The 26,583-nt window shown below is 37.3% G+C and overlaps 1 protein-coding gene across 7 annotated transcripts in view; it reads left to right on the top strand.

The window, feature by feature from the left end:
• MIA2 (MIA SH3 domain ER export factor 2) overlaps positions 1-26,583 on the top strand; it is a 94,901-nt gene that overhangs the window by 56,086 nt on the left and 12,232 nt on the right. For 5 of the 7 annotated variants that reach the window (XM_056133769.1, XM_056133768.1, XM_056133772.1 and 2 more), the window contains 11 exons: positions 1,883-1,929; positions 3,464-3,554; positions 6,401-6,539; positions 9,721-9,822; positions 10,933-10,993; positions 11,506-11,541; positions 15,309-15,376; positions 16,500-16,582; positions 18,334-18,462; positions 22,286-22,441; positions 26,365-26,487. In XM_056133769.1, coding sequence (XP_055989744.1) covers positions 1,883-1,929; positions 3,464-3,554; positions 6,401-6,539; positions 9,721-9,822; positions 10,933-10,993; positions 11,506-11,541; positions 15,309-15,376; positions 16,500-16,582; positions 18,334-18,462; positions 22,286-22,441; positions 26,365-26,487 — 1,035 coding nt within the window. The remainder of the gene's footprint in view (positions 1-1,882; positions 1,930-3,463; positions 3,555-6,400; positions 6,540-9,720; positions 9,823-10,932; positions 10,994-11,505; positions 11,542-15,308; positions 15,377-16,499; positions 16,583-18,333; positions 18,463-22,285; positions 22,442-26,364; positions 26,488-26,583) is intronic. The other 2 variants (XM_056133774.1, XM_056133770.1) reach the window with 1 other exon arrangement.

The following is a 26,583-nucleotide window of genomic DNA, read 5'->3' as shown; positions in this document are numbered from 1 at the left end:
GGTAATATGTTGTAAATCTTAAGGACCTCCTTTGTGTATAATTCCTTCTTTGATATTGTTGCTTTCAGTTATTCTATATCTATGATTTTCATCATTCTGATTAGGGTGTGTCTTGAGTATTTTTATTTGGATCTTTTTTAGCTGATATTCTTTGGGCGTCCTGAATCTGGGTACATGTGTTCTTCAGCTCTGGGAACTTCAGCGATGACGGCTCTGACTGTTGCCTCTTCATTGGGGTTGCCTTCCTGGTCCTCTAGGACCAGTTATTCTTTTTTTTTTTTGGCTTTTTGGATCACACCCGGCGATGCACAGGGGTTGCTCATGGCTCTGCACTCAGGAGTTACTCCTGGCGGTGCTCAGGGGACCATATGGGATGCTGGGAATTGAACCGGGGTTGGCTGTGTGCAAGGCAAACACCCTACCCTCTCTGTGCTATCTCTCCAGCCCTGGGACAGGTGATTCTTACGTGTTCCTCTTGAATTCATCCACAAGTTCTCTGTTAGTTGTTCATTTATTTTGAGACTTTTTCCCATCTTTTGCTATTGTCTGGAGGTTTTCTGAAGTTTATCTTGGAGCTCACTGATTTTTGTTCTCAGCAGCTGTTACTCTACTCTTGAGGCCTTTGTTTCACCAAACAGGTTTTCAGTTCTGTCATTTCTGTTTGTGGTTTTCTAATTTCTGCTTTCATATCCTTTTGTGTTTTATTGGTGGTCCATTCCATTGTTTCTTTGTGCTCATTAAATGTCCTAAGCATTTCTACTCTGAATTACTTTTCAGAGAGTTTATATATGGGGTTATTATTGATTGAGTTCTCAGGATTACAGTTTTTGCTCAGTACCCATGGTGGGATCTGCACTGCATTACTGTGGTTCCTTTTGTAGTCTTGGCGTGTGTCTTTTTACTTCACTGTCAGCACCTTCAATACCCGCACTCCTCTGTCCCCCCCCTTCCCCCCCACACTGTAAGGGAGATCTCTGGGGGTGCTCTGTTGAGGGATGGAGATTATTTTACTGCCACATTAGTGGCCACTACTTGGGAAAAGGCATTGACTCCTGACCTGTAGGTCGACCCTGTTTTCGGGGCTCATCTGTTCTGTGTATGGCAGGCCTCTGCATCAATGGTGGGGGAGAGTACAGCCTCAGCTGCTCTTGGGGACCTGATTTTCAGTGATATTTCATTTGGAAGATAACTTCATTCATAGGCTGATGAATTCTTAGTTGAGATTGTGTGCATCATTTATTTATTTTTTATTTATTTATTTATTTTTTGCTTTTTGGGTCACACCCGGTAATGCACAGGGGTTATTCCTGGCTCTGCACTCAAGAATCACTCCTGGTGGCGCTCAGGGGACCATATGGGATGCTGGGAATTGAACTCAGGTCGGCCGCGTGCAAGGCAAACGCCCTACCCGCTGTGCTATTGCTCCAGCCCCTGTGTGCATCATTTAGATAGATCCTTGGACTTAACTGGTATAGAACCTTGTTAAGTCAAAATATGGTACTTCCAGAACTTTTTTGGTTTATTTTTATTTAAAGTAGGTTCAAGGTCATTTTGCCCTATATTATATTATAAATAACATGAAGAGAATGTTGGTGGGGGACTATATTAAGTCTTCAGTTGAATGAAGTAATTAAATTATTTGGAAATGTGTGTTTTGGTGATGTACTGTTTTCTTTTTGTTTTTGGACCACATCTGGTGATGTCCAGAGGCTACTCTTGACTCTGCATTGAGGAATTACTACTGGCATTGCATGGGGGACAATATGGGGTGCTGGAAATTGAACTCAGGTCAACTGCATGCAAGGCAAATGCCCTACCTGCTCTACTATCTCTCCAGCTCTTTTACTGCTTTCTTATTGTTGTGATTTTCTTTTGTTTATAGAAAACCAACCAAAAGGAGCTTTGAAGAAACTGATTTATGCAGCTAAGGTTTGTATTAATGTATAAAAGAGAAAGAAATGTAACATGAATTAAACTCATATATGCTTAGTGTCTACTTAAAAAAAGCCCTTTATTTTATAATTACAGTATAAAATCAGTTTCATCAATTTTCTTTCTTCCATTTTTTTTTTGTGACGCAAGGTAGTTTTTATTAAAATTTACATAGAAACATGTGAAGGGATGGGGCCAGAGTGACAATATAGTGGGTAATGTGTTTTCTTTGCATATGGCTTATTTGATCCCTGGCTCCCCATGTGTTCCCCTGAGTAGTGCCCGGAGTGATCCCTGACTGCAGAGCCAGAAATAACTAACATTTGAGCATTGCCAGGTATGGCCCAAATACAAACAAACAAAAACCAAAAATAAAGATGAGAGGGGAGAGAAGGAGACAAAGTACCTGTTTAAGATAACTTTGACTTCTCCAGGGAAGAAAAAGCAAGCAAAGGTTCATAAAGATAAACATGCAAGATACTATTCAAGAAAGAACATGAATCTGAGAGAGCAAGCTGTTGTTTTCTCTGTTTTGGCTATTTGGGCCACACCCTGCCAGTGCTCAGGGGACTAGTCCTTGCTCTGTGTTCAGGGATCACTCCTGGTACCAGGGATTGAACCTGGGTCAGCCACATTCAAGGCAAGTGCTTTACTTGCTGTATTATTGGTCCACCCCCTTACCTTTACCTAATTATATACATATGTAAAAATGTAAAAAATTATGTAAAAATATATATAAAAATATACATATATATAAGTGTGTGTATATATATGTATATATGTATATATATATATATATATATATATATATATATATATATGGGGGGGGTATCTCGAGGATTCTCAGTGGTTACTCCTGGCTCTACAGTTAGGAACAGTTAGGAATCACTCTTGGCAGTGCTCAGGAGACCTTATGGGATGCTGGGGATCAAACCAAGGATGGCAGTGTGAAAGGCAAGTGCCCTTCCACTTTTATCATGTTCCAGGCCTTTCTGGCCTCTAATTTTAAAGATTTATCAACAAATATTTGCAGTGTGTGCCCTAATTTCTTTGGATAAGGAATAAGAAATATTTAGTATATTTTCTTTTATTTTTTTCTTTGAGAGTCTTCCTTGTATCTATATATTTTTCTTTTATCTCAATATATTTTGAGGAGTAAATACTAGATTTATTTTCTTCCAGTTTATTCCATCACTTTTTGATCCTAATAGTGGTATCCTGATCTTTACTGGCCTGTGACCTATGTTAAGTTTTAGTGGTGAAGGTTTAGGATTGCTCAGTCAAACTTACGTGTTGAAAGTAAATGGAAGGAAAATAATTGCTGTTTTTATTCCTGTTCTGAGGTTTACAGCTATGGATAACTTTGCTAAATCTCCCAAATTGCAATTTCATTGCTGACTGTATTTTCTAGATGGCGATTTCATCAGTGATAAAAGAGCATTATAAGTTTGGGATACTATAGTGGAAGATTTTTTGGTGTAACTATTCCTGTTTAGTGTGACTAATTGTTTCTTTCTCCCTTTCCTTGAAGTTAAATGCTTCTTTACAAACTCTTGAAGGAGAAAGGAACCAAATTTACACTCAGTTATCTGAAGTAGATAATAAAAAAGAAGAGCTTACAGGTTAGTAATCTACATACTTTTAAACTTTTTCTAAATAAATACTTATTAGAAAAATGCTGCCTCAGGGACTGGAGCATTAGTACAGTATGTATGATGTTTTTTCCTTGAACCTGGGCTGACATAGGTTTAATCTCTGGTATCCTGTATATTCACCTGAGCACCGCCAGGAGTAATTCCTGAGTGCAGAGCCAGGAGTCATTCCTGATGATGCTTAGGAATGACCCAAAAAGCCAAAAAAGGAAAAAGAAAATGCCTCAAATAGAATCAACTGTGGGAAGATCCATTCTGATTTTATTTAAACTTTTGTTTGTGAAAAGTTCATCTCCAGTTTTATATTGCTGATAAAGCCCTATTCTTTCATACTTATGAAAAATATAATTATTTATTTTATTGTTTTATAAATTTTTTTATTGACTCACTGTGAGAGCAGTTACACAGCTTTCGGGTTTAAGTCTCGGTCATATAATGATGAAACACCTGTCCCTTCACCTACCCATTTTTCACCACCAAAAACCCCAGTATCCCCCCCATCCCACACCCTCCCCCTACCTGTGGGGCAGATGATTTCCACATTACTTTCTCTCTACTTTGATCACATTCAATATTTCGACACCAGACCCACCATTATTGTTTGAGATTTTACCCCAACACTCAGATCTGCTGAAAAGGCAACAGTAGACAATTTGTTTTCTATTGCTGATTATGAATAGCATATGATGTTGCGTGGCTGCAGTAGTGGCCGTGCGATGTTGGAATCTTGAAATTTTAACAATTAAATCTGGAGGGATTTCTGCCAAAACCTGCTGGGTTCCAAAATTTGTTTCTGAGTCTCTGGGATCATGGCCTTTAAGCAGCTTGATCTGGAGTCCGAGAGGCCATTGTGGGCAGCGACTAGGGGTCTTGTTGGGGTGGGGAGGAAAGGACCAGCTCCATCCCCATCTCATGAGGCTCCACTTGTCTCATCACTGCGGGTCCAAACCTGACTGTCTAGTGGCCTCTGGAGGTTAGTCGGGATTCATACACCTTTTTTTTTTTTCTTTTTGAGTTACACCCGGCAATGCACAGGGCTGGTTCCTGGTTCTGCCCTCAGGAATTACTCCTGGCGGTACTCGGGGGACCACAAAGGATGCCGGGAATCAAACCCAGGTTGGCCGCATGCAAGACAAATACCCTACCTGCATTGCTATGGCTCCAGCCCCTCATACACATTTTGGAAGATGAAAACTGTAATCTTAGAAGAGTTCATAGATATAGTTATTTAGGTTAGTTATTAATGTTATTATTAAGACTAGAAGCAAGTTTTTTTGAAAAAAATGGACTAGTTATAAAACATACATATTTTTTATTTAAAAAAATTTTTTTAAGTTGAATCACTGTGAGACCCACCCAACACAATTACAGAGTTTTCATGATTGGGTTTCAGTCATACAGTGTTCCAATATCTATCCCATCACCAGAGTATATTTCCCACCACCAGTGTCCCCAGTTTTCCTCCAGTCACACCCCACTCCACCCACCTGCCTCTATGGCACGCATTTTTCTTGTCCCTCTCTTTCTCTCTCTCTCCCCTTCGAGCATTATGGTTTGCAATACAGATAATGAAAACTTATCATGTGTATCCCTCTACGCTCTTTCAGCACTCAGTTCTTTTCCAGAGTGACTATTTCCAAACATTATTAATGGTCCCTTCCCTATCCTAACTGCTCTCCGCCTCCCACATACTTGTGGCAAGGTCCCAAGCCTGAACTCAAAACATACTTAAAACCGTTAAATTTTTTGTTTTTCTGTTTTGTTTTTGGGCCACACCTGGTTGGTGCAGGACCTACTCCTGGGTTTGCTTGGGAATTGCTTCTGCTGGTACCTCGGGATCACGCTGTACTGAGGATCAAACCAGGATTTCTTACATAATTTTTGTTTTCATAGTTGAGTCAGGTAATTTAACCCGCAAAACTAAGCTAAAGTTTGTGTGTGTGTGTGTGTGTGTGTGTGTGTGTGTGTGTGTGTGTGTGTGTTTTCTTTTAAATAAAGATCACACTTCATGGTTCTTGGAGGGCTACCAAGGTAGCGCTGGGAGGCTGTGGTGTGTGCCTTGTGAATCTGACATAAACTAGCTAATGGGACTTTGGAGCATTTAACTTAAAACCCAAATTTCTGAGTTTTTGTTTTGTTTTGGCCACACTCCACTGTACTCAGGTCTCACACCTGGCTTTGTGCTCAGGAACAACTCTGGGTAGGCTTGGGCAACTACCATATGAAATGCTGGGAATTGAACCCAGTTCAGCTGCCTGCAGGGCAAAGGCCCTATCCTCTGTGCTTTTGCTCAGGCCCCAAGACTCTAATTTTTGACTAACTTGTATGTCAAAATTTTGTTTACAAGGAGAAGTTGCGTACCTAAAAATAATGAAAAAGTAGTTTTACAGGGAATATTAAACTATTTGCCTTCAAAATTTTGTTTTTTGGGTCATTGCTCAGGGGTCTCTCCTGCAGTTGTTATAGGACCCTCTGGTACTGAGGATCAAACTGGGTTTGGCTGAATGCAAGCACAGTAACCCCTGTACTATCTCTTTGGTCCCTCCTTCTGAGAGTTTTATTGACTTTTGCTTTGCAGACTGAAACTTACATGGTAGAATTAGAGTATCAGACTTTGGTAAATCTTTAATAATAAAATTGTATAGCTTTCTAATTAAAAATTTAAAGCTCTTTGATGACCAAAATACATGGTAAATTTTCGGTTCTCATTGGAGTTTATTGGTAATGTATTATTTTAAGTAATTTGAAATCTTTTATTAAATGCTAATTTTTAATCCATAATGTTTACTCTTGTGATTTTTAAAAATTTTCTGTAGAGTATATTAAAAATCTTCAGGCTGAGCAAGCATCTTTGCAATTAGAAACTACGCAGTTTGAAAGTGAGAATCAAAAGCTTCAGCAAAAACTTAAAGTAATGACTGAACTGTACCAAGAAAATGAAATGACACTTCACAGGTAATAAGAATTAAAAATTTTGTTGATAAATTTACTAAATATAATTTAAGCGAGTTTAAAAATTTTGCATATTGAGATCATGATATTCAAAAACTTGTTTGTGATTGGGTAATATCTTATTAGCTCATATTTAAGAAAGTTACATTATTTTAAAATTATTTCTTTAATCGGGGCCACAACCAATGGTGCTGGGTGGAGTGTAACACGTGCTTTTAAATATCAAACTGTGGGACTTGCTTGCCTGTGTTCAATCTCTTGAGCTATCTCTGCCCCAAAAGTTACTTGATTTTGAAATACTTTTAAGAAAGAGGATGTAGGGACTGGAGTGATAGTATAGTGGGTCGGGTGTTAGCTTTGCACTCAGCAGACCTGCGTGTGATGTAGTATGGCCATATCATCAGAAGTGATTCCTGAGTGCAGGTCCAGGAGTAAGACCTGAAAGTCACCAGGTGTAGCCCAAAACACACACACACACACACGAGGATATAGATGAAAGTGGAATTTCTAAAATGATTCACAAATCCCTCTTTAACTTAAATAGCAAATTATTGCTAATTAAACTTCCTAATATACTGTAAACCATGGAGTATGAGTAGACATGTTGGTTAGCTCTGTTGCAAATATATGTAATAAAATTGGTTTCTCTGTGTCAGTCACTTCTTCCCATATTTTTTGTCTGTCAATGCAGTTATTTGCTGAATTACTAAAGGCATCTCTTCAAGCCATTTCTTTTTCCTTCCATAACCCATATACATTCACATAAAAGCTTAATTTTTTTATGTGAATTTAGATGTGATTTTAAGCTTGTGAAGTAAGATGTGATTTTTTAAAAAAAAGTTGTATTATTGGGTTTCTTTTCATTGTGTAATATCCATCATAATGAATACATTCCCTGCCCAAAGTGAGGGGAAGTCTCAAAAGACTATCTCTCAGTGGGAAGGGTGCTAAATAACTTCTTGGCAGTCATAATGTTCCTTCCCAAATTCATTAATATGGGGAGCCATCTATAGTTAAGACTCAAAATTAATTTTTCTGAGGTAGTTGTTAGTAATTCTTTTTATTTTTTGTTTTTGTTTGCGGGCTACACCTGACTGTGCTCAGGACTTATTCCTGGCTCTGCCCTTAGGGATCACTCCTGCAGTCTCGGGGGACCATATAGCATGTGAGGATCAATTTTTGATCAGCCACATGCAAGGCAAGCACCCTGCCAGCTGTACTATCTCTCTGGTCTCCTGGTATTTTTGAAGGGAGCAGTGTTATTAATGAAACCATGAGGAATAACATGGGGACTATAGTATAAGGGAATGACTGCCAGCTAACTTTGTGTATTGGTCTAGTTACCTAGATCTCTGTATTCCTTTTTTTTTGTAAACAGTGACCTTTGTTTTTTGATTTTGGGGTCATTCTTGGCAGTGTTCAGGGGCTACTTCTAGTTCTGTGTTCAGGATACTTCCAGAGATTCTCCAAGAGCTATGTGATGCAGGAGATTGAATTGGGGCCAGCAGAATGCAAGAATGCAAGGAATTAACCCCTGTTCTATGTCTGTGACCCAGTAGAATCCTTCTTACTGCTATAATTTAGATCATACTTGTTGAGGTCTAAGAATATAGCACATACAAGTAAGTTAGCTATTAAAATAATAGTTGGCTATTTAAATAATAGTAATTTATATTAATAGTAGTTAGCTATTAAAATAATTAGAAGTAAGTAGACATGCTAATTTTTACTTCGGATTTATTGTAAGTTTATGAGTGTATGAAGTTGTTTGGAAACCTGATCATTATCTTAACTTAACAATTAGCTTAATAATTATTGAGGATAGTATAGTTAGTAGGCGCTTGTTTTGCATGCAGCCGACCAGGGTTAGATTCCCGACACCCCGTATGGTGTCCACCCTCCCACCCCGCACACCCTACCCTCCACGTACCTCCCTCTTCTCCCTCTGTCAAGCAAGCCTGGAATGATGCTTAAGTGTAGAGCCAGAAGTGAGCCCTGAGCACTGCTGGGTGTGGCCCTAACCATCACCCCCGTCCTCAAATTACTGAAACTATGGGGTCTGAGTGATAGTGCAGTGGGTAGGGCATTTGTCTTGCACACTGCCTATTTGGGTTCAATTGCTGGCACCCTATATGGTCTCCCTGAGCGCTACCAGGAGTGATCCTTGACTGCAGAGCCAGGAGTAAATTCTGAGCACTGCTGAGTGTTGCCCCAAACCCCTCTCTCAAAGTTATTGAAATGGGTTCATAATTTGATGAGTTCTTGCCTAAGTATAATGCTTTAATAAGGCTTGATGGGAGCTCCTTAACAGGAGCAATATCAAGAAAGCTTGCTAAGGGACAGGAGAGATATTACAGAGGATAGGACACTGACCTTGTATGCAGCTGACCCAGGTTTGATCCCTGGCATCCCGTATGGTCCCCTGAGTACCTCCAGGAGTTAATTCCTGAGTGCAGAGCCAGGAGGAACCCCTAATCATCTCCAGGTGTGACCCACTTCTCTCTGCCCCCCAAAAGAAAGCTTCCTAGATCTCTCGCCCTCTCTGCCCCTCCTTTCTCTCTGTCTCTCTTTTCATATTTCTCTAAATAAAGCTAAATAATTTAGTTAAATAATAAAGAAAGCTTGATATAGCTCAAAGGTGTAGTTTGGTATAGCTAATGTCTTCATCACATGCTGCTTCTTGACTCTAGCACATATGGCCTTGGCCCGGGAGTTGACTACTCCAGCTCAGTTGGCTTGAGTACCTCTAAGAGTGGCTCGCTGGGGCCCCCTGATCATTGTCTGGGAGCCTCAACAAAACAAAGATGGATTGAGAAATAATATCTGTTCATAATAATTTTTGTTAATACTTATCTGCTTATATGATTTTTAGAAATCTCTTATTTTTTTGTGCCATGCCTCCACACATATAAAGCATATGTTCTACCCTGCTTCCTTTATGATAAATTCTTACAGAAAACTCTTGGAATTTCTGTATTAGTAATACGGTACAAGACAGGTACTTTATAATTTGAGTTACAATAAAATGTTGCACTGGGGGGGGTCACACAGGTACTTTCCCCCACCTGCATGTGATGGCTTTATTAGTATTGTATACATTGCTTAATACTTTTAAGATATAACTTGATTTAGATTTACTATTTTATGATATACAGTAAAAGAATAAAATACTTTGTGTTTGAAGGAAACTGACAGTAGAAGAAAATTACCGGTTAGAGAAAGAAGAGAAACTGTCTAAAGCAGATGAAAAGATCAGCTATGCAACTGAAGAGCTGGAGATGTATAGGTACTAAATATTTTATTTTCTTATTTTAAAAGTTTTACCCGTCCCTTATCTTTTTTGTTGGGATGCTGGGCTTTGTAGTCTGGTTGTGGTGCTTGCTTGTATTCCCCTGGGTTGCACTTGGTTTTGGGGCTCACAGAACTTGTGGCCTCATGCATGCAAGGTAGGCATCTCCACTCCTGTGCCACATCTTTCATCTTGAGATGCAGAAGGTGTGCTACCAGAAAGAATAATAAAGCAGCACCACCCCAGATAAAACCATTTGTTTTATCCATTTTAATAGATGTCTATCTACTTAATGCAGTCATGCAGAAAATGTCCAATGCAAAATATGTTTTTCTTTCACTATTTTATTTTTTAAAAGTTTTTAAAAATTTTATTGAATCACCGTGAGATAGTTACAGGCTTTCATGTTTGGGTTACAATCGCTGTTATTTTAAATCTCACATTAGTTGTCTTTGAGCATGGGCAATTGTAGTTTGTGTTAATATCAAAAGAAATTTATGAATATTAATTTCAAAGTCATTCCCCTTTGGTGCAGTGGGGAAGAATGTATAACATTTAAACAGACTATGAAATATTTGGTAAAGGAATAAGGCACAAAATGTTCTGAGGAAACATTTTAAAAATTTACAAAACTACAAGTCTAGGTTTTATCTTGGGTTTACTCCTCTTTAGTTCCATGGAAATGATAAAAAATATAAAGTAAATCAAGTGCAGTATTCAGCAGCATTGTAAATAGTTGGAATATTTAATCTTATATTAAAAAGTTAAGTTTGAGTTTTATCATAAAAAAGGAGTTACTAGTTTCATAATGATACATAGTATTTTGTATTATACAGATTATTGATTTCCTAGAATTATGCTAAAGTTAGAAGCATCTGAATAAGTCTTCTAAAATTAGTATTTTTTAAAAATAAATCAATATTTTCTACAAATTTTTGTATTACCCGTTATAATACTCTTAAAGTTTAATGTTAAATTATATCAGAAAAAAATATACTGTATATTCTCTTAAAGGTGATTAACAGGTGAAATCAGAATTTTTTATATGAAATTAAGAATTCTAGATATCTTAATAATTTCAATAATAAAGTTATTTATTTATTATAGGAAGAGAGCCAAAGATCTTGAAGAAGAATTGGAAAGAACCATTCATTCTTATCAAGGGCAGGTATATGTGTATGTGTGTCTGTATGTGTGTCTAAATAATTTTTGTCTATATTTGAATTGACTATTGAACACCACTCTTTATGTTGCATGTGATGTGGAACATTTCTACTGGATCAAGATTCCAGGATAAGAAATATTTAAAGTTTCCACGTCTTATTTTACATTGGGAATGTGGATTGCATAAGTAAACAAACATTTGTAGTAATCGGGGTCTTACAGATTGGGTCTACATATTACGGGATAGTTCTTTCTCAATTAGCAGTTATTACTGTAGATGATTATTGCACAAAATAGAAACTTATCAGACCAAAAAAAATTATTTGTTTTGTTTTAAAAGTATAGTAGATCATATGCTTGAAAATTTGCCTTAAAGTGTTATTTATGCCTCAGGGATGTTTGAGTAAGTTGTGATTCTGACTTGTGAACTAAATAATAGTGGTAAATTGGTAAATATGAATATTTTTTACTTAAAAAAAAGTCATCAGTAGTATTTTAATGACTTTTTTTTTCCAGATTATTTCCCATGAGAAAAAAGCACATGATAATTGGGTAAGTATTAGATTATCTTAGACTTTAAAAAGTTTTTTTTTTTTAATTGAGTCACCGTGAGATAGTTAGAAAGTTGTTCTTGATTGAAAGTGTTCCAACACCCACACCCTTCACCAGTACACAGTTCCCACCACTGGTGTCCCCAGTTCCACATCCACATTTTTTTTTCTTTTTGGGTCACACCTGATGATGCACAGGGGTTACTCCTGGCTCTGCACTCAGGAATTACCCCTGGCAGTGCTCAGAGGACCATATGGGATGCTGGGAATTGAACCTGAGTCGGCTGTGTGCAAGGCAAATGCCCTACCCCTGTGCTAATGCTCCAGCCACTCTTAAGGTTTTTTTTTTTTTTTTTTTTTTGGTTTTTGGGTCACAGCCAGCGATGCACAGAGGCTACTCCTGGCTTATTCACTCAGGAATTACTCAGGCAGTGCTCAGGGGACCATATGGGATGCTGGTTATCGAACCCGGGTCGGCTGCGTGCAAGGCAAATGCCCTACCTGCTGTGCTATTGCTCCAGCCCCCTAACCTTTTTTAAAAAATTACTTTTTTCTAACTTAAATGAACAGTGTATAAAGATATACTTTTACATGACAAATAAAGATGGTACTTTTTAAATAGTTAAGATTTTTTGATTAAAAAATAAGTCAGCATCAGCACATTAGTCACAGGAAGCTTATATTTTTTTCTGGGAAAAGCCACTTTTTTTTGTGGATTCTTGCTCCAGGACACTGGATTACCATTAATTATTTGTGTACAAATAACTTAAAATTATCTGTTTTAAAAAAAATTATCTGTGTTTATTTTCTCTTGTATAAATCAGTGGCATTGGGCTAAATCAGTGGTTTTCAACCACCAATCCTTGGACGAGTGTCAGTCTGCAGGAGTATAAGGTTGAAAATCACACAGCTGATATTTCACTCATAAAATTAACACTAGCATGCCACCTGATTCTCAATGTTAAGTAATTGATACATCTTAGGGAAGAGACCAATATGTAAAATGGTATGTCAGAACTTCAGAGGAGCTGTATGGAGGAAATAAGGATACAGATTTTGACTTGGTTATAAGAATGATTCTTCTAATGTATAGAAATCTTGTAATAATTGGCCCTTTAAGGGGAAGCATTTTGCATAGTGGGTGATACATGGGGTTTTGAGACTGCCTGTTCAGGTACTTATCTTGGCTCTATCACCTGTCACCAGTTTCCTTACGTATAGGATGGAGATACCAGTACTTGCTATTTCATAGTGTTATTGTGATGATTAAATACCTTACCTAAGACTGTTGTTAGCTTTGTGCCTGACACCTAATACTTACTGGTATTCAGTAATTATTATATAGAAGTCTGGAAGATATTTTTAGGGATAATGTTACTTGGCATGGAGATTGTAAGGGTGAAAAATTAGGTATAGTGAATGTTAAAATCCTTCACAGTTCTAAGATTTTGTGTGTTTCTGGGTTAAAAGCTAAGTGAAACGGTCACGGTCACAGTCCTCCCGTTGTTCATCGATTTGCTCGAGCGGGCCCAGTAACGTCTCCATTGGAGACTTTGTTGTTACTGTATCTGGCATATTGAATACGTCATGGGAAACTTGCCAGGCTCTGCCGTGCGGGCGAGATACTCTCGGTAGCTTGCCGGGCTCTCCGACAGGGGCGGAGGAATCGAACTCGGGTCGACCATGTTGGCTGCGTGCAAGGCAAACGCCCAACCGCTGTGCTATCGCTCTAGCTAAGTGAAAATTTTTATTAAACTGGGTTTTTATTTCTTTATTTTTCATTTGGATCATATGTGGCAGTGCTGAGGGCTTCCTCCTGGCTCTGCACTCAGGGATCTCTCCGGGTAGGGCTCAGAGGACCCTATGTGCTTCCAGGGAATGAACTCGAGTCATCTATGTGCCTGGCAAGCAAACACTCATTTTTGTGTTTTTTTCTCAGCCTTAAACTGGGTTTTGAGATAAATTTAGTTGACGTTACTTACCACTTTCTCTTTCTTTCTTTCTTTCTTTCTTTCTTTCTTTCTTTCTTTCTTTTTAATAAAAAATCATTGTATTTAACTTTTTTTTTTTTTTTGACTTTTTGGGTCGCACACACACAGAGGTGCTCAGGGGTTACTCCTGGCTCGGCACTCAGAAATTATTCCTGGCAGTGCTCAGGGAACTATATGGGATGCCAGAGAGTGAACTCGAATTGGCTGCATGCAAGGGCAACACCCTACCACTGTATTATCACTTCGGCCCCTCCCCACCACTTTCTAACAGGTGCATCAGTTTGTGGCAGACGCAGGTGATTTTTAAAAGATGGCTCAGAGAGAAAGGTGGAGGGGGGAAAGGAAGGGAGAGGAGAGGAGAGTGGAGGGGAGGGAGGTGGAGAAGGGAGGAGGGGAGGGGGAAGGGGGAGGAAAAAAGAGAAAGAGGAGAGATTTATTCATAACTGTAATATAGATATTATAATTCATGGGTTTTTTTGCCCACACCTGGCAGTACTTAGGGATCACTCCTTTTGAGGCTTGGTGCCAGGAGTTGAACCTGGGTCGGCTGCATGCAAGGCAAACACCTTACCCGCTGTATAATTGCTCCAGCCCTTATAATTTAAGTTTTTCAGATGCCAGAGCAGTCCAGGTTTACATGGTCAGAAATGAAGAGTAGAGAAAAATTTGGTTCTGTTAGGTTTTAAGCCTTGTTCTTTTCACTCCTTTTTTTGTTTTTGTTTGTTTCATGGTTCACAGAAAGTGATGCTAATGTCTTACTCCTGGCTCTGTGCTCAGGTGTCACTCTTGGCAGGGCTTGGTGGATCATATGGCGTCAGAGATTGACTCAGGTCGACCTTGTGCAAAGGCATGCACTTTATCCATTGTACTATCTCTCTTGCCCTGAAATTTTTTTCTTTAGCAAATGGTAACACACTTTAAAACATGCAGAAAGTGTGCCCTGTGTGTGTAATGATGAAGATATTTTTCAAATTTTTATAAAATAATAAACAATAGGGGCCAGAGCAATGTACATTGGGTAGGGCACTTAACTTGTATGTGGCCAACCCAGTTAGATCTTGGGCATCTTACATGGTCCCTGAGCCCACCAGGATTGATTTCTGAATACAGAGTGAGAAGTAACCACCGATCATTTCTGGGTGTGACCCCAAAAGAAAACAGACAATAAACAAACTTTCATGTAGAAAGTACAAAGAGGAAATAAATAATGCTACTATATTTGATATTTAAAAATTGTGTGTGTGTTTGTGTTTTTGAACCACACCTGTGGGTGTTCAGGCTTCTTTTTTTAAAAAAATTTTTAATAGTGAAACACCTTGAGGTACAGTTGTAGACTTACAAATTTTTGTGCTTGGGTTTCAGTTATACAATGATCAAGTACCCACCCCTCCACCAGTGCCCATTCTCCACCCTCACCAATCCCAGTATCCCTCCCACCCTCCCCAACCCCCCCATCCCACCCTGCCTCTGTGGCAGGTCACTCTTCAGGCTTATTCTTGATTCTACACTCAGGCATTGCTGGTGGTACTGAGTGTATCATAATGGATCGAACTCATTCCTCCCAAATGCAAAGCTTGCTTTCCAATCCATTTTGCTATCTGGCCATAATTTCTTTTTAAAGTTAGTCGCTATGTTAATTTTTTTTTTTTACCGAGTTTACTGTTATAAGTATTTAGGTGATTTATATAATTGTATACAGTGACTATAATAATATCTATACATACTTATTTTTAAAGTTTATATAATGTATTGTAAAAAATATGTTGTTTTCTTTAAGTTGGCAGCTCGGACTGCTGAAAGAAATCTCAATGACTTAAAGAAAGAAAATGCTCAGAACAGACAAAAGTAAGTATCTTAGTGGGAAATTGGAAAACTTTCATTATTGCTTTTATTTTTAGTTATTTTATTAGTTAATTCAGTTATGATAAATAAAGATTACAGTAGAAAATATTAATAATAAGAAATAATTTTTTATCAGGAGTTTTAAACGCTTTATCTTAGGTCATTCTAACAGAAGGAAACTTAAATGCTTATTATATATAAGAAGTGTAACAAAAAAATATTAGTATAGCAGAAAAGGAGGGAGATCAAGGGAGAGAAAGAGAGGAGTCAGTCTCTGACAAAGTAATTCTTTGCATAGTAGCATTTTTTAATGGTTATGTGGATGCAGTAAATATTTCTCATTATCTGCTTATATTAGATGAAATTGTGTTACAGTAGTAAATGAAAGGGAGAATAAAAGTGTACCATATACAATAAAAAGGAAGAGTGAATGCTGTCTTGTAAGTTTGTAAAAGTTTTGTGTCTTCTAATTTCTTGGCAGGATGTTCTGTTACTATCCAATATTAGTTTTTTTTTTTTTTTGCCATTTGTACTCAAAAATTGAAATGACTTGCGTTTCATTTCCAGTCCAGTAGTTAAATACTAAAACAAAAATAAGGCTCATTTAAATGTCACATTTTAAAAGGTAAAGCCTTTAGGCTGGTAGAATGAGCTCATCAGATTCCTGTTGTATGTTATAATTGGAGTCATATGGGTAACATTACAATGGAAAACTTACGTGACACAGAGCCAGGAGTCCATTGTTTTACTCGTGGCACTTTTATTTTGGATGCATCATTTAAAATCCTCAGTTGTTTTTAGTAGTGAGATGACAAACTTGAACTGATTGACTTTGATACCTTATTTCTAAAATTTAAATTCTGTAATATAGTACTCCTTGTAATCTAGTATTGAGTAGATAACAAAACAATTTTAAACTTTAACAGGATGTCATTGTCTCTATACAGAAAGAAATTGTTCAAAATAAGTACTGGGGGATTTAAGAATTTTGGTGAAGTAATTTTAAAGGATCTGTTTCTTCAATGTGCATTTTGTATAAGGAGTAGCTTGTATTAATAGTGTTTTTTCCTTGAAATGTGGCTGCTGCTTTTGGACCAGTAATTTAGGGATGTTTTTTCATTTGCAGATTAACTGAAACAGAACTTAAATTTGAACTTTTAGAGAAAGATCCTTATGCATTTGATGTTCCAAATACAGCGTTTGGCAGAGGTAGTCTTTTTTTTCTTAACCTCTTACTTAAACTACATATATCTGTTGCACAGTTTATATTAGTATAAATTGACATTATCATAAGCAACTCTAGATCTTGGAATTAGAATCACAACATAATTATTTTACAATCTCAGGTCTTTTCAGTTTTATTTCCCTCGCACTTAATGGCTGCCTCCTTTTCTCAGTGGGGCTGTATAAACTGATGTTATATTTAGTACCAGAGCACAAAAAATGCAAAGGGCTTGGTTTATAGTAAGATACTAATAAATTATTTATTTTGAAGAATGAACAAGAAGTGATTAAAGGAATAGCCTTGTGACTGTCCACGTATTATTAATTCTTTGGAATTCACTTGGCTTGTAAGAATGAAACAAAAAGTTTCTTTTCAAGGTATTTAAAAGTACTTGTTTGAAAGGTGAGTAGCCAGGGATAGAGCATTTGCCTTTAGCATTTAGTATTTAGTATTTAGCATTTAGTAGTAGAGCATTTGCCTTTCATGTGCGGAACCCTGGGTTTGATCCCTCGCACAGCAAAAATAATAATGATAATAACAGAAAGTTGGGAAAACATTAATAATTTGAGCTTTTGTTGATTTAATTACACCCAAGAGGGGACGATTTCTTTCCAAGGTATATTGACTATTTTTGTCTTTTTAGAAGTTAGCCACTTTAATGATCTCATACTATTTCAGTACTGAAATATATCTAAATAATATTTTTCAATTTGTTTTTTATTCCATCACCATGAATTACAAAGTGACAAAATGTGTATATTTGTGGATATACAAATAATTTTAGTTGTACTGAATTACCTTTCTGAGGGAGTGAATATAAACCTACCCTTATTTTTTGTGTAATTACATTTTGATAGCTGTTAATGCTATAAAAGTTACTTTAGGGAGTTTCATTAACATGAACGTGTTTTTGAGTTGTAGAAACAGCAAATAATGCAAATTTCAGAAAAGAAATTATAAAGAAGAAATTTTTGTCTGATTAATGCAAGTCCTTTGGGCAAACAATGCTTTGCTCTTTTATAACTATATTATATAAGTTATACAGTAAATATTAACATTTGAAAATATTTTGGTGATTTTTAGGTTTTTTTTATGTAAATTTTTAGTCTTTGAAAGAATAATCATTACTTGGGAGTAGTGAAGCTTGTAAAATGATAGGGCTCTTGATTTATATGTTTTTAAATGGTAATTTATTTGATGAATTGGTTTGCCAAGACTATCTTTTCATTGGTAATCAAAAGTATTAGCTGATGCTCCCAAATACTGTTTTTTGTTTATTTTGTTTTAGTTTTAAAACTTATTGATCCAAATAATTACTGGTCCATTATAGTCTTTCTTGACTAAATGAGCCCAGATTTATACTGAGCCCTTTCAGATTACATCCTTCAGTTGCTGAAGTACTGGAAAAATAGTGTTTTTTTTTTTTAAACAAACAAACTTCATGTCATGTAAATCTCCTTAAAGCTCCAAAATACCTAGTAATCTGTGATTCTTCAAGTGTATTAGTTACCAAGAGAATAATACTTCTGTTGACTAAAGTGTCCATTTGACAGACTTTAAAGCACTGGGTTCCATATTTAATTTTGTTTTAGTAAAATCCAAGGCAGAATTAGTGTACGGATTAAACATAAATTGTTGGTAGGATGACCTGAAGGTAATTGTTGAAGTGGAATTCTAATCTGTAGTGTAGTTAATTGAAATTACGAATTTAAATATGCTGTTTTAATTATTCCAGAGCATTCCCCATATGGTCCCTCACCATTGGGTCGACCTTCATCTGAAACGAGAGCTTTTCTCTCCCCTCCAACTTTGTTGGAGGGTCCACTCAGACTCTCACCTTTGCTTCCAGGGGGAGGAGGAAGAGGTATATTTAAACGTATTTATTATTCTAGATTTCTTCCCTTTTATTCTCATCTCAACTTATCTCTCAAAAATGATCCTTAAAATAGACTTTTGGAAAATACATGCATTCCTTGTACTTGCTGTTTACTTTTGTTTGGAAAAGAATTTCAGTGTCATCTAATTTTGTATTTATCACTCGCACCATATACATAATGCGAGTCATACACATAAAAATAATTGTATTTGAACAATTGATTTATATAATTTAAAATCATATTTAACTATACCTTTTCTTTTCTTTTCTTTTTTTTTTTTTCTTTTTGGATCACACCCGGCGATGCACAGGGCTCCTGACTCATGCACTCAGGAATTACTCCTGGCGGTGCTCGGGGGGACCATATGGGATGCTGGGAATTGAACCTGGGTTGGCAGTGTGCAAGGCAAAATGCCCTACCCACTGTGCTATCGCTCCAGCCCCTTAACTATATCTTTTACTACATAATATAAAATGACCTAAAAAAGCACATAAAAATACAATGATATTATAACCTAGTATCGCTGTATGACTGTCATCCCGTTGTTCATTTATTTACTAGAGTGGGCGCCAGTAATGTCACCATTCATCCCAGCCCTGAGATTTTAGCAGCCTCTCCTTACTTTTGTTTCCAACGTATTAGAGGCTCTTTCAGGGTCAGGGGAATAAGACCTGTTATTGTTACTGTTTTTGGCATATCGGATATGCCATGTAAGCTTGCCAGGCTCTGCTGTGCGGGCGGGATACTCTCAGTAGCTTGCTGGATTCTCTGAGAGGCATATAAATATTTACCTTTATGATATGACACTCTACCCATTTTCTGTAATTACCACACCATATTTGATGGGGTTCAGACAGTAGGCAACAAATCATAGAGAATATCATAGAGGGAAACCTAGTATAAATTGTGTTTTGATAAGATAGAATAAGAAGTAAAAAAAATTGAGAGCTAGAGAGATAGTACAGTAGGTAAGGCACTTGCCTTGCACACGGCTGACCCAGCTTTGATCCCTGGCATTCCATATGGTCCCCTGAGCATAGAGTTAGGCGTATAGCTGAGTGTGTCCCCCTCACCCTATATTTTGTTCACTTTATTTATTTATTTATTTTTGGCTTTTTGGGTCACACCTGGCGATGCACAGGGGTTTACTCCTGACTCTGCACTCAGGAATTTACCCCTGGCGGTGCTCAGAGGACCATATGGGATGCTGGGAATCGAACCCGGGTTGGCCGCATGCAAGGCAAACACCCTATCCGCTGTGCTATTGCTCCAGCCCCTGTTCACTTTATTAAGTTACTTTAAAAGTCTTTTGAATTATGATCAAGTTTCAAGATAAAGAACCTTGTTGTTCTTGAACTCCAAAGTTTTTAGGTTGTCAGCCACAAATTCTTGATTTTTAAGAGTTGATCGTTTCTTCTTTATTGTCATCCCTTAGTCCCCATTTTTTTGGGAGTGGGGAGAGGGGATTGCTGGGGGCCTTGTGAAGCCAAGCTCTGGAGTCCCTGGACCATCTCCCATTGATAACTTAGCCAACTGGGCAGATGTGTCAGTGCTCAGGCCTAGGTATGTGGCATGTATTTTTTTTTAATCTCACAGATATTTTATATTCAGTTATAATTTATTTCACTTTTTAAAAATTGGTTATTTAGAGTAGATTAATTTCATTCACCATAATGAGTTATGGCTAACAGCCTGAAACAAAGAAGCCAGAAAGAAGTTTTATTGATGGAACTGCAAATTTAAGTAATTAGATAATTACTTAACTAATGACATAAGTCAAGGATTGCTTGTAGCCAACTGAATATTTGGAGCAACTTTGAAAATTACCTTTCATTTCTCCTCTCCTACTCAAATTCTTTCCTCTCTTTTAAAATTACTTTCAAGAATAGTATGTTTATTTGCCATGGTGTTTTACTATTTGTTAGAAAGCCTTAGACATTTTAAGTATGTTATAAACAAGTTTTAAATTTGAAAGTTTTGTTGAAATAATTTTGAGCAAGATTAAAAATACAGGCAAAGTAATTTTTAATAAGTTGTATATAAATTTGTTATTAATAAAATTTTTAAATCTTAACATTTTCAAGTTTATGATCTTTTACCTGGTAATAAGAGAGTTGACCTATATAATTGTTTAGGGCAGGAGAGATTGATTTCAGGCACTTGAACACAACCTACCTGCTAGATATGCCAGCCCACCAAAAAGAGAATGTTTACGCTGGTTTGTATTAAGTTCAAGAAAATTAGTTTTAGTATTTTCCCTTAAATGAGGTACTGAAATGTGGAAAGCAGTTTAGAGAGATTATTAAGAAAAAGGAAAGCTTTTTTCCCTCCTTTTTTGGGTTCTACTCATCAATCCTCAGGGGTTACTCCTGACTCTGCACTCAGGAATCACTCTTGGCGGTGCTCAGGGGGCCATATGGAATGTGGGGATTGAACCTGGGTTGGCCATGTGCAAAGCAGATGCCCTACCCGCTGTACTGTTGTTCTGGTCCTGAAAAAAAGAAAGTTTTTAAGTTCAGTTTTGGCAACTGGCAGTGCTTGAGACTTACTCCCAAGACTGTACTTATGGTTACCAGGGGTTTGAATCTGGGCTCCTAAAGGCAGAGTATGCATGGCAACGATTTTTTTTTTTTTTTGGCTTTTTGGTCACACCTGGAGATGCACAGGGGTTACTCCTGGCTCTGCACTTAGGAATTACCCCTGGCAGTGCTCAGGGGACCATATGGGATGCTGGGAATTGAACTCCGGTCAGCCTTATGCAAGGCAAACGCCCCACCCGCTGTGTTATTGCTCCAGTCCCACACCAGCTCTTTGTGCCAATGCCGGAGCCCCAGGAACAAACTTTTGTTGGACAATATAAGTTTGAGATGACCTCATTTTCTCCTCAGTGCCTATAATATATTTTGTTATTTAATGCTTAAACATTTCAATTTTTTCCATTTTAATTGAATGTTGTTTATTAAGAGATTGTACTTTCAGAAGGGAACTTTAAAATGACTTTCCCTTATGCCAGAGAGGTAGCTCAAATGGACTGGTGGATGCTTTGTGTAAAGGAGATGCTGTCTTGATCCCTGGCAACACATGCCTCTTAAGCACTTCAAGGGAGTGACCCCAGCACAGAGCCTGGAGTAGCCCTCAAGCACTACCAGGTGTGACCCCAGAACCAAATAAACATAGCACTATTCTTCTCATTTCTAAATATAAACATACCAGATTTTTTTGCCAAATAAATGTTATTTTATTTAAAGCATTTGTTTCAGTAGAGTTGCTGTTTTTGAAATTGTAGTTTATTTAAATTTGCTTTCAGAGCTATAGACCTTTTGAGGATGAATTTGATATTTAGTAACAGAAAATAGCCTAATTTTTTGGTGGGTATAATACTTGTAATTAGATTGGTCCAAATCACTTTGGGGCAGTAGAAAATTATATTAAATGACATTGAGATGTAATTTTTAGAGTGACTCAACCTGAGTACATTTCCGAGAATATTGTTCTAAAAATACTTTGTGTAAATGCAGAATATTTGAGTAAGTGTATAACCCTTAAAGTGACTTTGAAAGAATTCCTGTACTGTTGGCAAATATTAATATCAGTCTAAGCAACAATAATTTTTGTCAAGTATTTATTTATTAATGTGACAAAATTACCTTTTCTTATTGTCCTAAAAATGACTTTGGTAGGATAGTTATAGTATTTTAGGGAAATTTTGTTGGAATCTGATTGTTTTTACTTTTTATAAAGTGTCTTTATTTGATTAAAGGTCTTGTATACTATTTTATTAGTAACTACCATTTCCCTCCTTTTAATTAGGCTCAAGAGGCCCAGGGAATCCTCTGGATCATCACATGGCTAATGAAAGAGGAGAATCAAGTGATCGCTTAACTGATCCTCATAGAGCACCATCCGACACTGGTTCCCTCTCACCTCCATGGGACCAGGATCGTAGGATGATGATCCCAACCTCAGGTACAGAAAAACTATAATTGCTTTATATTCTTGAATATGTCACATGTAGAGGGATTGGAAAGAAATAAGGAGTAAACTTGGTGCTCTATCTTAGGCACCATCATGATTAGGTACATTAGAAAATGAATTATTGGAACCAAATTTCAAATGATAATTCACATTACAGAATGTTTTCTCTTGCTACCCCCAATATGGATGTCTTTATTGTTTTTAATTCCTTTTATATGCTGTGATTTTCACATTGAGGATTTGGAGATAAGAGATCATGTTTTTTTTTTTTGTTTGTTTGTGTTTTTTTTTGTACCATACGTGACAGTGCTCAGGTGTCACTCTTAATGATGCTTGGGTTACCATGTCATGCTGGGGATTGAACCTGGGTCTCCTGCTTGCAAAACTTGCATTCAACCCATTGTGCCATCTCTCTGATCCTAGAACATCATCTCTCTTTCTTTTTTAAAAAAATAGTTTTAAAATTAAATTGATTTTTTAGTTGCAGTCTGTGTCACATGTTTGCAATAGTGTTTAGGTTTATTAACATAAATCTATGTAGTTACTGCTCCTTTCTACCACCAGAGTATCTAAGAGCTTCCACCAGTGTCCTCATGTTACTTTTCTTTCAGAGATTCTTTTTAAGAATTTTCGTTTTGGGGCTGGAGCAATAGCACAGCAGGTAGGTATTTGCCTTGCATGTGGCTGACCCAGGTTTGATTCCCAGCATCCCATATGGTCCCCCAAGCACCACCAGTAATACTTCCTGAGTCCATAGCCAGGAGTAACCCCTGTGCATTGCCGAGTGTGACCCAAAAAGCAAAAAAAAAAAAAAAAAAAAGAAGTTTTGTTTTGTTTTGTTTTGGGGCCACACCTGGCGGTGCTCAGGGCTTTCTCCTTGCTCTGCACTCAGGGATCATCCTGGTTGTGCTCAGGGGACTGTATGGGGCACTGGAGATTGAACCTAGTTTGGCTGTATGCAAGGCAGCCTCCCTACTGACTGTACTATCTCCAAATCTGCAGTTTGCTTTTTTTTAAAGATGGAAAATATTGCATGTTTATTTGCAGTGTATTGCATGTTTAATTAATTCCATGAATTATTGAAATGATTCATGAGCGAAAAGAGAAATTGATTATGTAGGTGGAAGGGTACAACTGTAAAAGTGAAATCATTAAGTAAGAAAAAAAGGGTATGGGATCCAGAATGCAATTGAGGAATTAGATATGGACAGAATGACTGTCCATTTTATGATGAAGGCAGAGCAAGAGAGTCCAGTTGTAGCAGTTGGTTGAGGATGAGTGTTAGTGTCCACTTGTATCAGCTTCCTTCTGGCAAGATTAAAGCTATGAAAGGAAAAAGTGGAATTGTTCATGTCTTTTCTGATTTTATTTATTTTATTATTTTGATTTAAAAAACTTTTTAACTGAATCACCATGAGATATACTCTTGATTTTTAATCTTTCACTAGTGGTATCTCTTTCACATACTTTAGCTGATTATATTGAGTATGTATATGTATGAATGTATTTGTGATTGAGCAAAATACCTTGGTTTACTTGTTAAACTTTCTTTTGGGGCAAGATTTACCTGTTTTGGCACCTTTAAGCTCCTTTACATATTATTTGTATGCCTCTTTACTAAGGCATTGATCACATAGTTTTTGCATCATTTATTTGTTTTTGCATCATTTTGAATATTTGGCTATAAGAACTGACTTTCTATAAATAGCACTTGACATATAATACCCTAATATATAAGAAATGAATCAATTTTGTATGTTGAGAGCAATGTGCAAGGTGTGTTTTATTAAATATTAAACTTGTAGCAAAACTGCATTTCTGGGGTTTGTGATATTGTATGTATTTTAGAAGCAAAATAGTAATATGGTGTTTTGTTACCTGATTAAGAAAGTGTCTAGAGGGTTTCAGATTTCTTTATTTCACGCCCTAAGCCTGCCATTCTGTTAATACCATATTTGAGGTAGGAAAAACTCCAGTTTTGACCTCAGTGGTTGGTGTATCTTTTCTTTTATTGAACTCGTTCTGACTTGTTGAAATGGCACTTTACTTACATTTGAAAGGGGGTAGAAAATGAACTTCCAAAACAGTGTGGATTTTTCCCCCTCAGGCCTAAGTCATATCCCCCCTTGAGAGCTCATTAAATATGAGCTTTAATTCTCTCCAACTCTGGTTAATGCAGAAGGTGTGTCATTAAGGTCCCAGGTGATTGAATTGGATGAGAAGGGAGATCCAATATCGTATGGAGCTCTCTTCATGTATAGGCATATATACTTCAAGTATAGGCATAGAACTAAATTTTGTGTATTTATTTTTCCCATATCTGTGAGAATGAGGGCTGGAGCCATATCACAGCCGGTAGGGCGTTTGCGTTGCATGCAGCCGACCTGGGTTCGATTCCTCTGTCCCTCTCAGAGAGCCTGGCAAGCTACCGAGAGTATTCTGCCTGCATGGCAGAGCCTGGCAAGCTCCTCATGATGTATTTGATATGCCCAAAACGGTAATAACAAGTCTCACAATGGAGATGTTACTGGTGCCTGCTTGAGCAAATCGATGAACAACAGGAGGACATACTCCTGCCATACTTCACCCCCTTTGACCATCCTCATAGTTTTGAAATTGAGAATATACGCATAGCTACGTCAAAGTCTGCCATTACCCATCCAATATAGATTTTTCTCAAAAACGAATTCCACAAGACACTTAGGAAGCACCTGTTCGTCATCATAAGTGAACGTGAGAGATCAGAGAGGGTGACTATGGGAGCATTTAGTTGGAGTTTGCACCCACATGTCTGTCTGTCCAGCTGTCCTGCATCTGAGCTCTGGGAGTTCTGTGAGCTTCTCATTTGTCTATGGAGTCAAACTGCTAAAATATTAAAGTTACTGAGAAGTTGGTCACTGTTATCCTCTGAGTGATAATCATCATTTTAAATGTTTCATGATACTTTCAAATTTTCCTTGTTAGGAGTCATCTCCTCAGTCTTCGATATATTGATATATCGATTTCTTTCTCTTATTAAAATTGAAAGTTAAATGAATATATAACTAAGTTTCATTTAAATATAAAATTTTTGTTTGTTTTTGGGTCATACCTGGTTGTGCCCCTTACTCTGTGCTCAGGAATCACTCCTGTTGGTGCTTGGGGCCAAGTGGTACTGGGAATCAAACCGTGCTTGGCCTCATGCAGAAACAAGTGCCAACCCTCTGTACTACTCCTCAGGCCTCTATTTATATATTCTAATTTATATATAGTAAGGCATCTTTCAAAAAACCAGAATAGCATTTTATCCTTTTTTTAAAAAAATTGAATCATCGTGAGACAGTTACAAAACTTTCATGTTTGAGTTTCAGCCATGCAATGATCGAACACCCACCCCTCCACCAGTGCACATTCTCCACCAGCAATGTCCCCAGTATTACCCCTCTCCCCCTTTCCAATCCTCCCCCTGCCTTTATGGCAGACAATTTCCCCCATACTCTCTCTCTGCTTTTTGGACATTATGGTTTGCAGTATAGATACTGAGATGCTGTCACATTTGGTCCTTTATCTATTTTCACTACACATCTCCCATCCTGAATGATCCCTCCAACAATCATTGTCCTAGTGATCTTTTCCCTATTCCAGCTGCCTTCTCCCCCAGCTCATGAGACGGGCTTCAACTATGGAGCAATGTCTCTGGCCCTTGCTGTCTTTGGGTGTCAGTTTCATATTATGTTATGCATTTTATATTTTTATATTATAAAAGCTGAGTTATTCTTTTTAGTAAACTATATAATTTTTCTAAAATTATTTGCTGTTGTATACCAAGGATATTGGCTGAAATATTTTAGAAATAGCTACCTTCAATGTATTGAATTCAAAGTAAACTTGATCTATTTTTATACTTGTGAAGCCACTTAAAACTTATTTTCTAGGCCAACCATATCCGGATCCAGCTTTTCCTCCACAAAGGCAAGACAGATTTTATTCTAACTCTGGTAGACTATCTGGACCAGCAGAACTCAGAAGTTTTAATATGCCATCTTTGGATAAAGCAGGTAAGGAATACTTTGTGTGTTGTGTATTTTAAATTTATTTTATTTTATTTTGCGGTGACTGGGCCACTGCCAGCAGTACTCAGGGCTTAGCCTGGC

The sequence above is a fragment of the Sorex fumeus genome, unplaced genomic scaffold (genome assembly GCF_029834395.1).
Source record: "Sorex fumeus unplaced genomic scaffold, SorFum_2.1 ptg000098l, whole genome shotgun sequence".
Taxonomy (NCBI): Eukaryota; Metazoa; Chordata; class Mammalia; order Eulipotyphla; family Soricidae; genus Sorex; species Sorex fumeus.
Note: the sequence above shows the minus strand (reverse complement) of the source record. Positions and strands in the feature narration are given on the sequence as shown.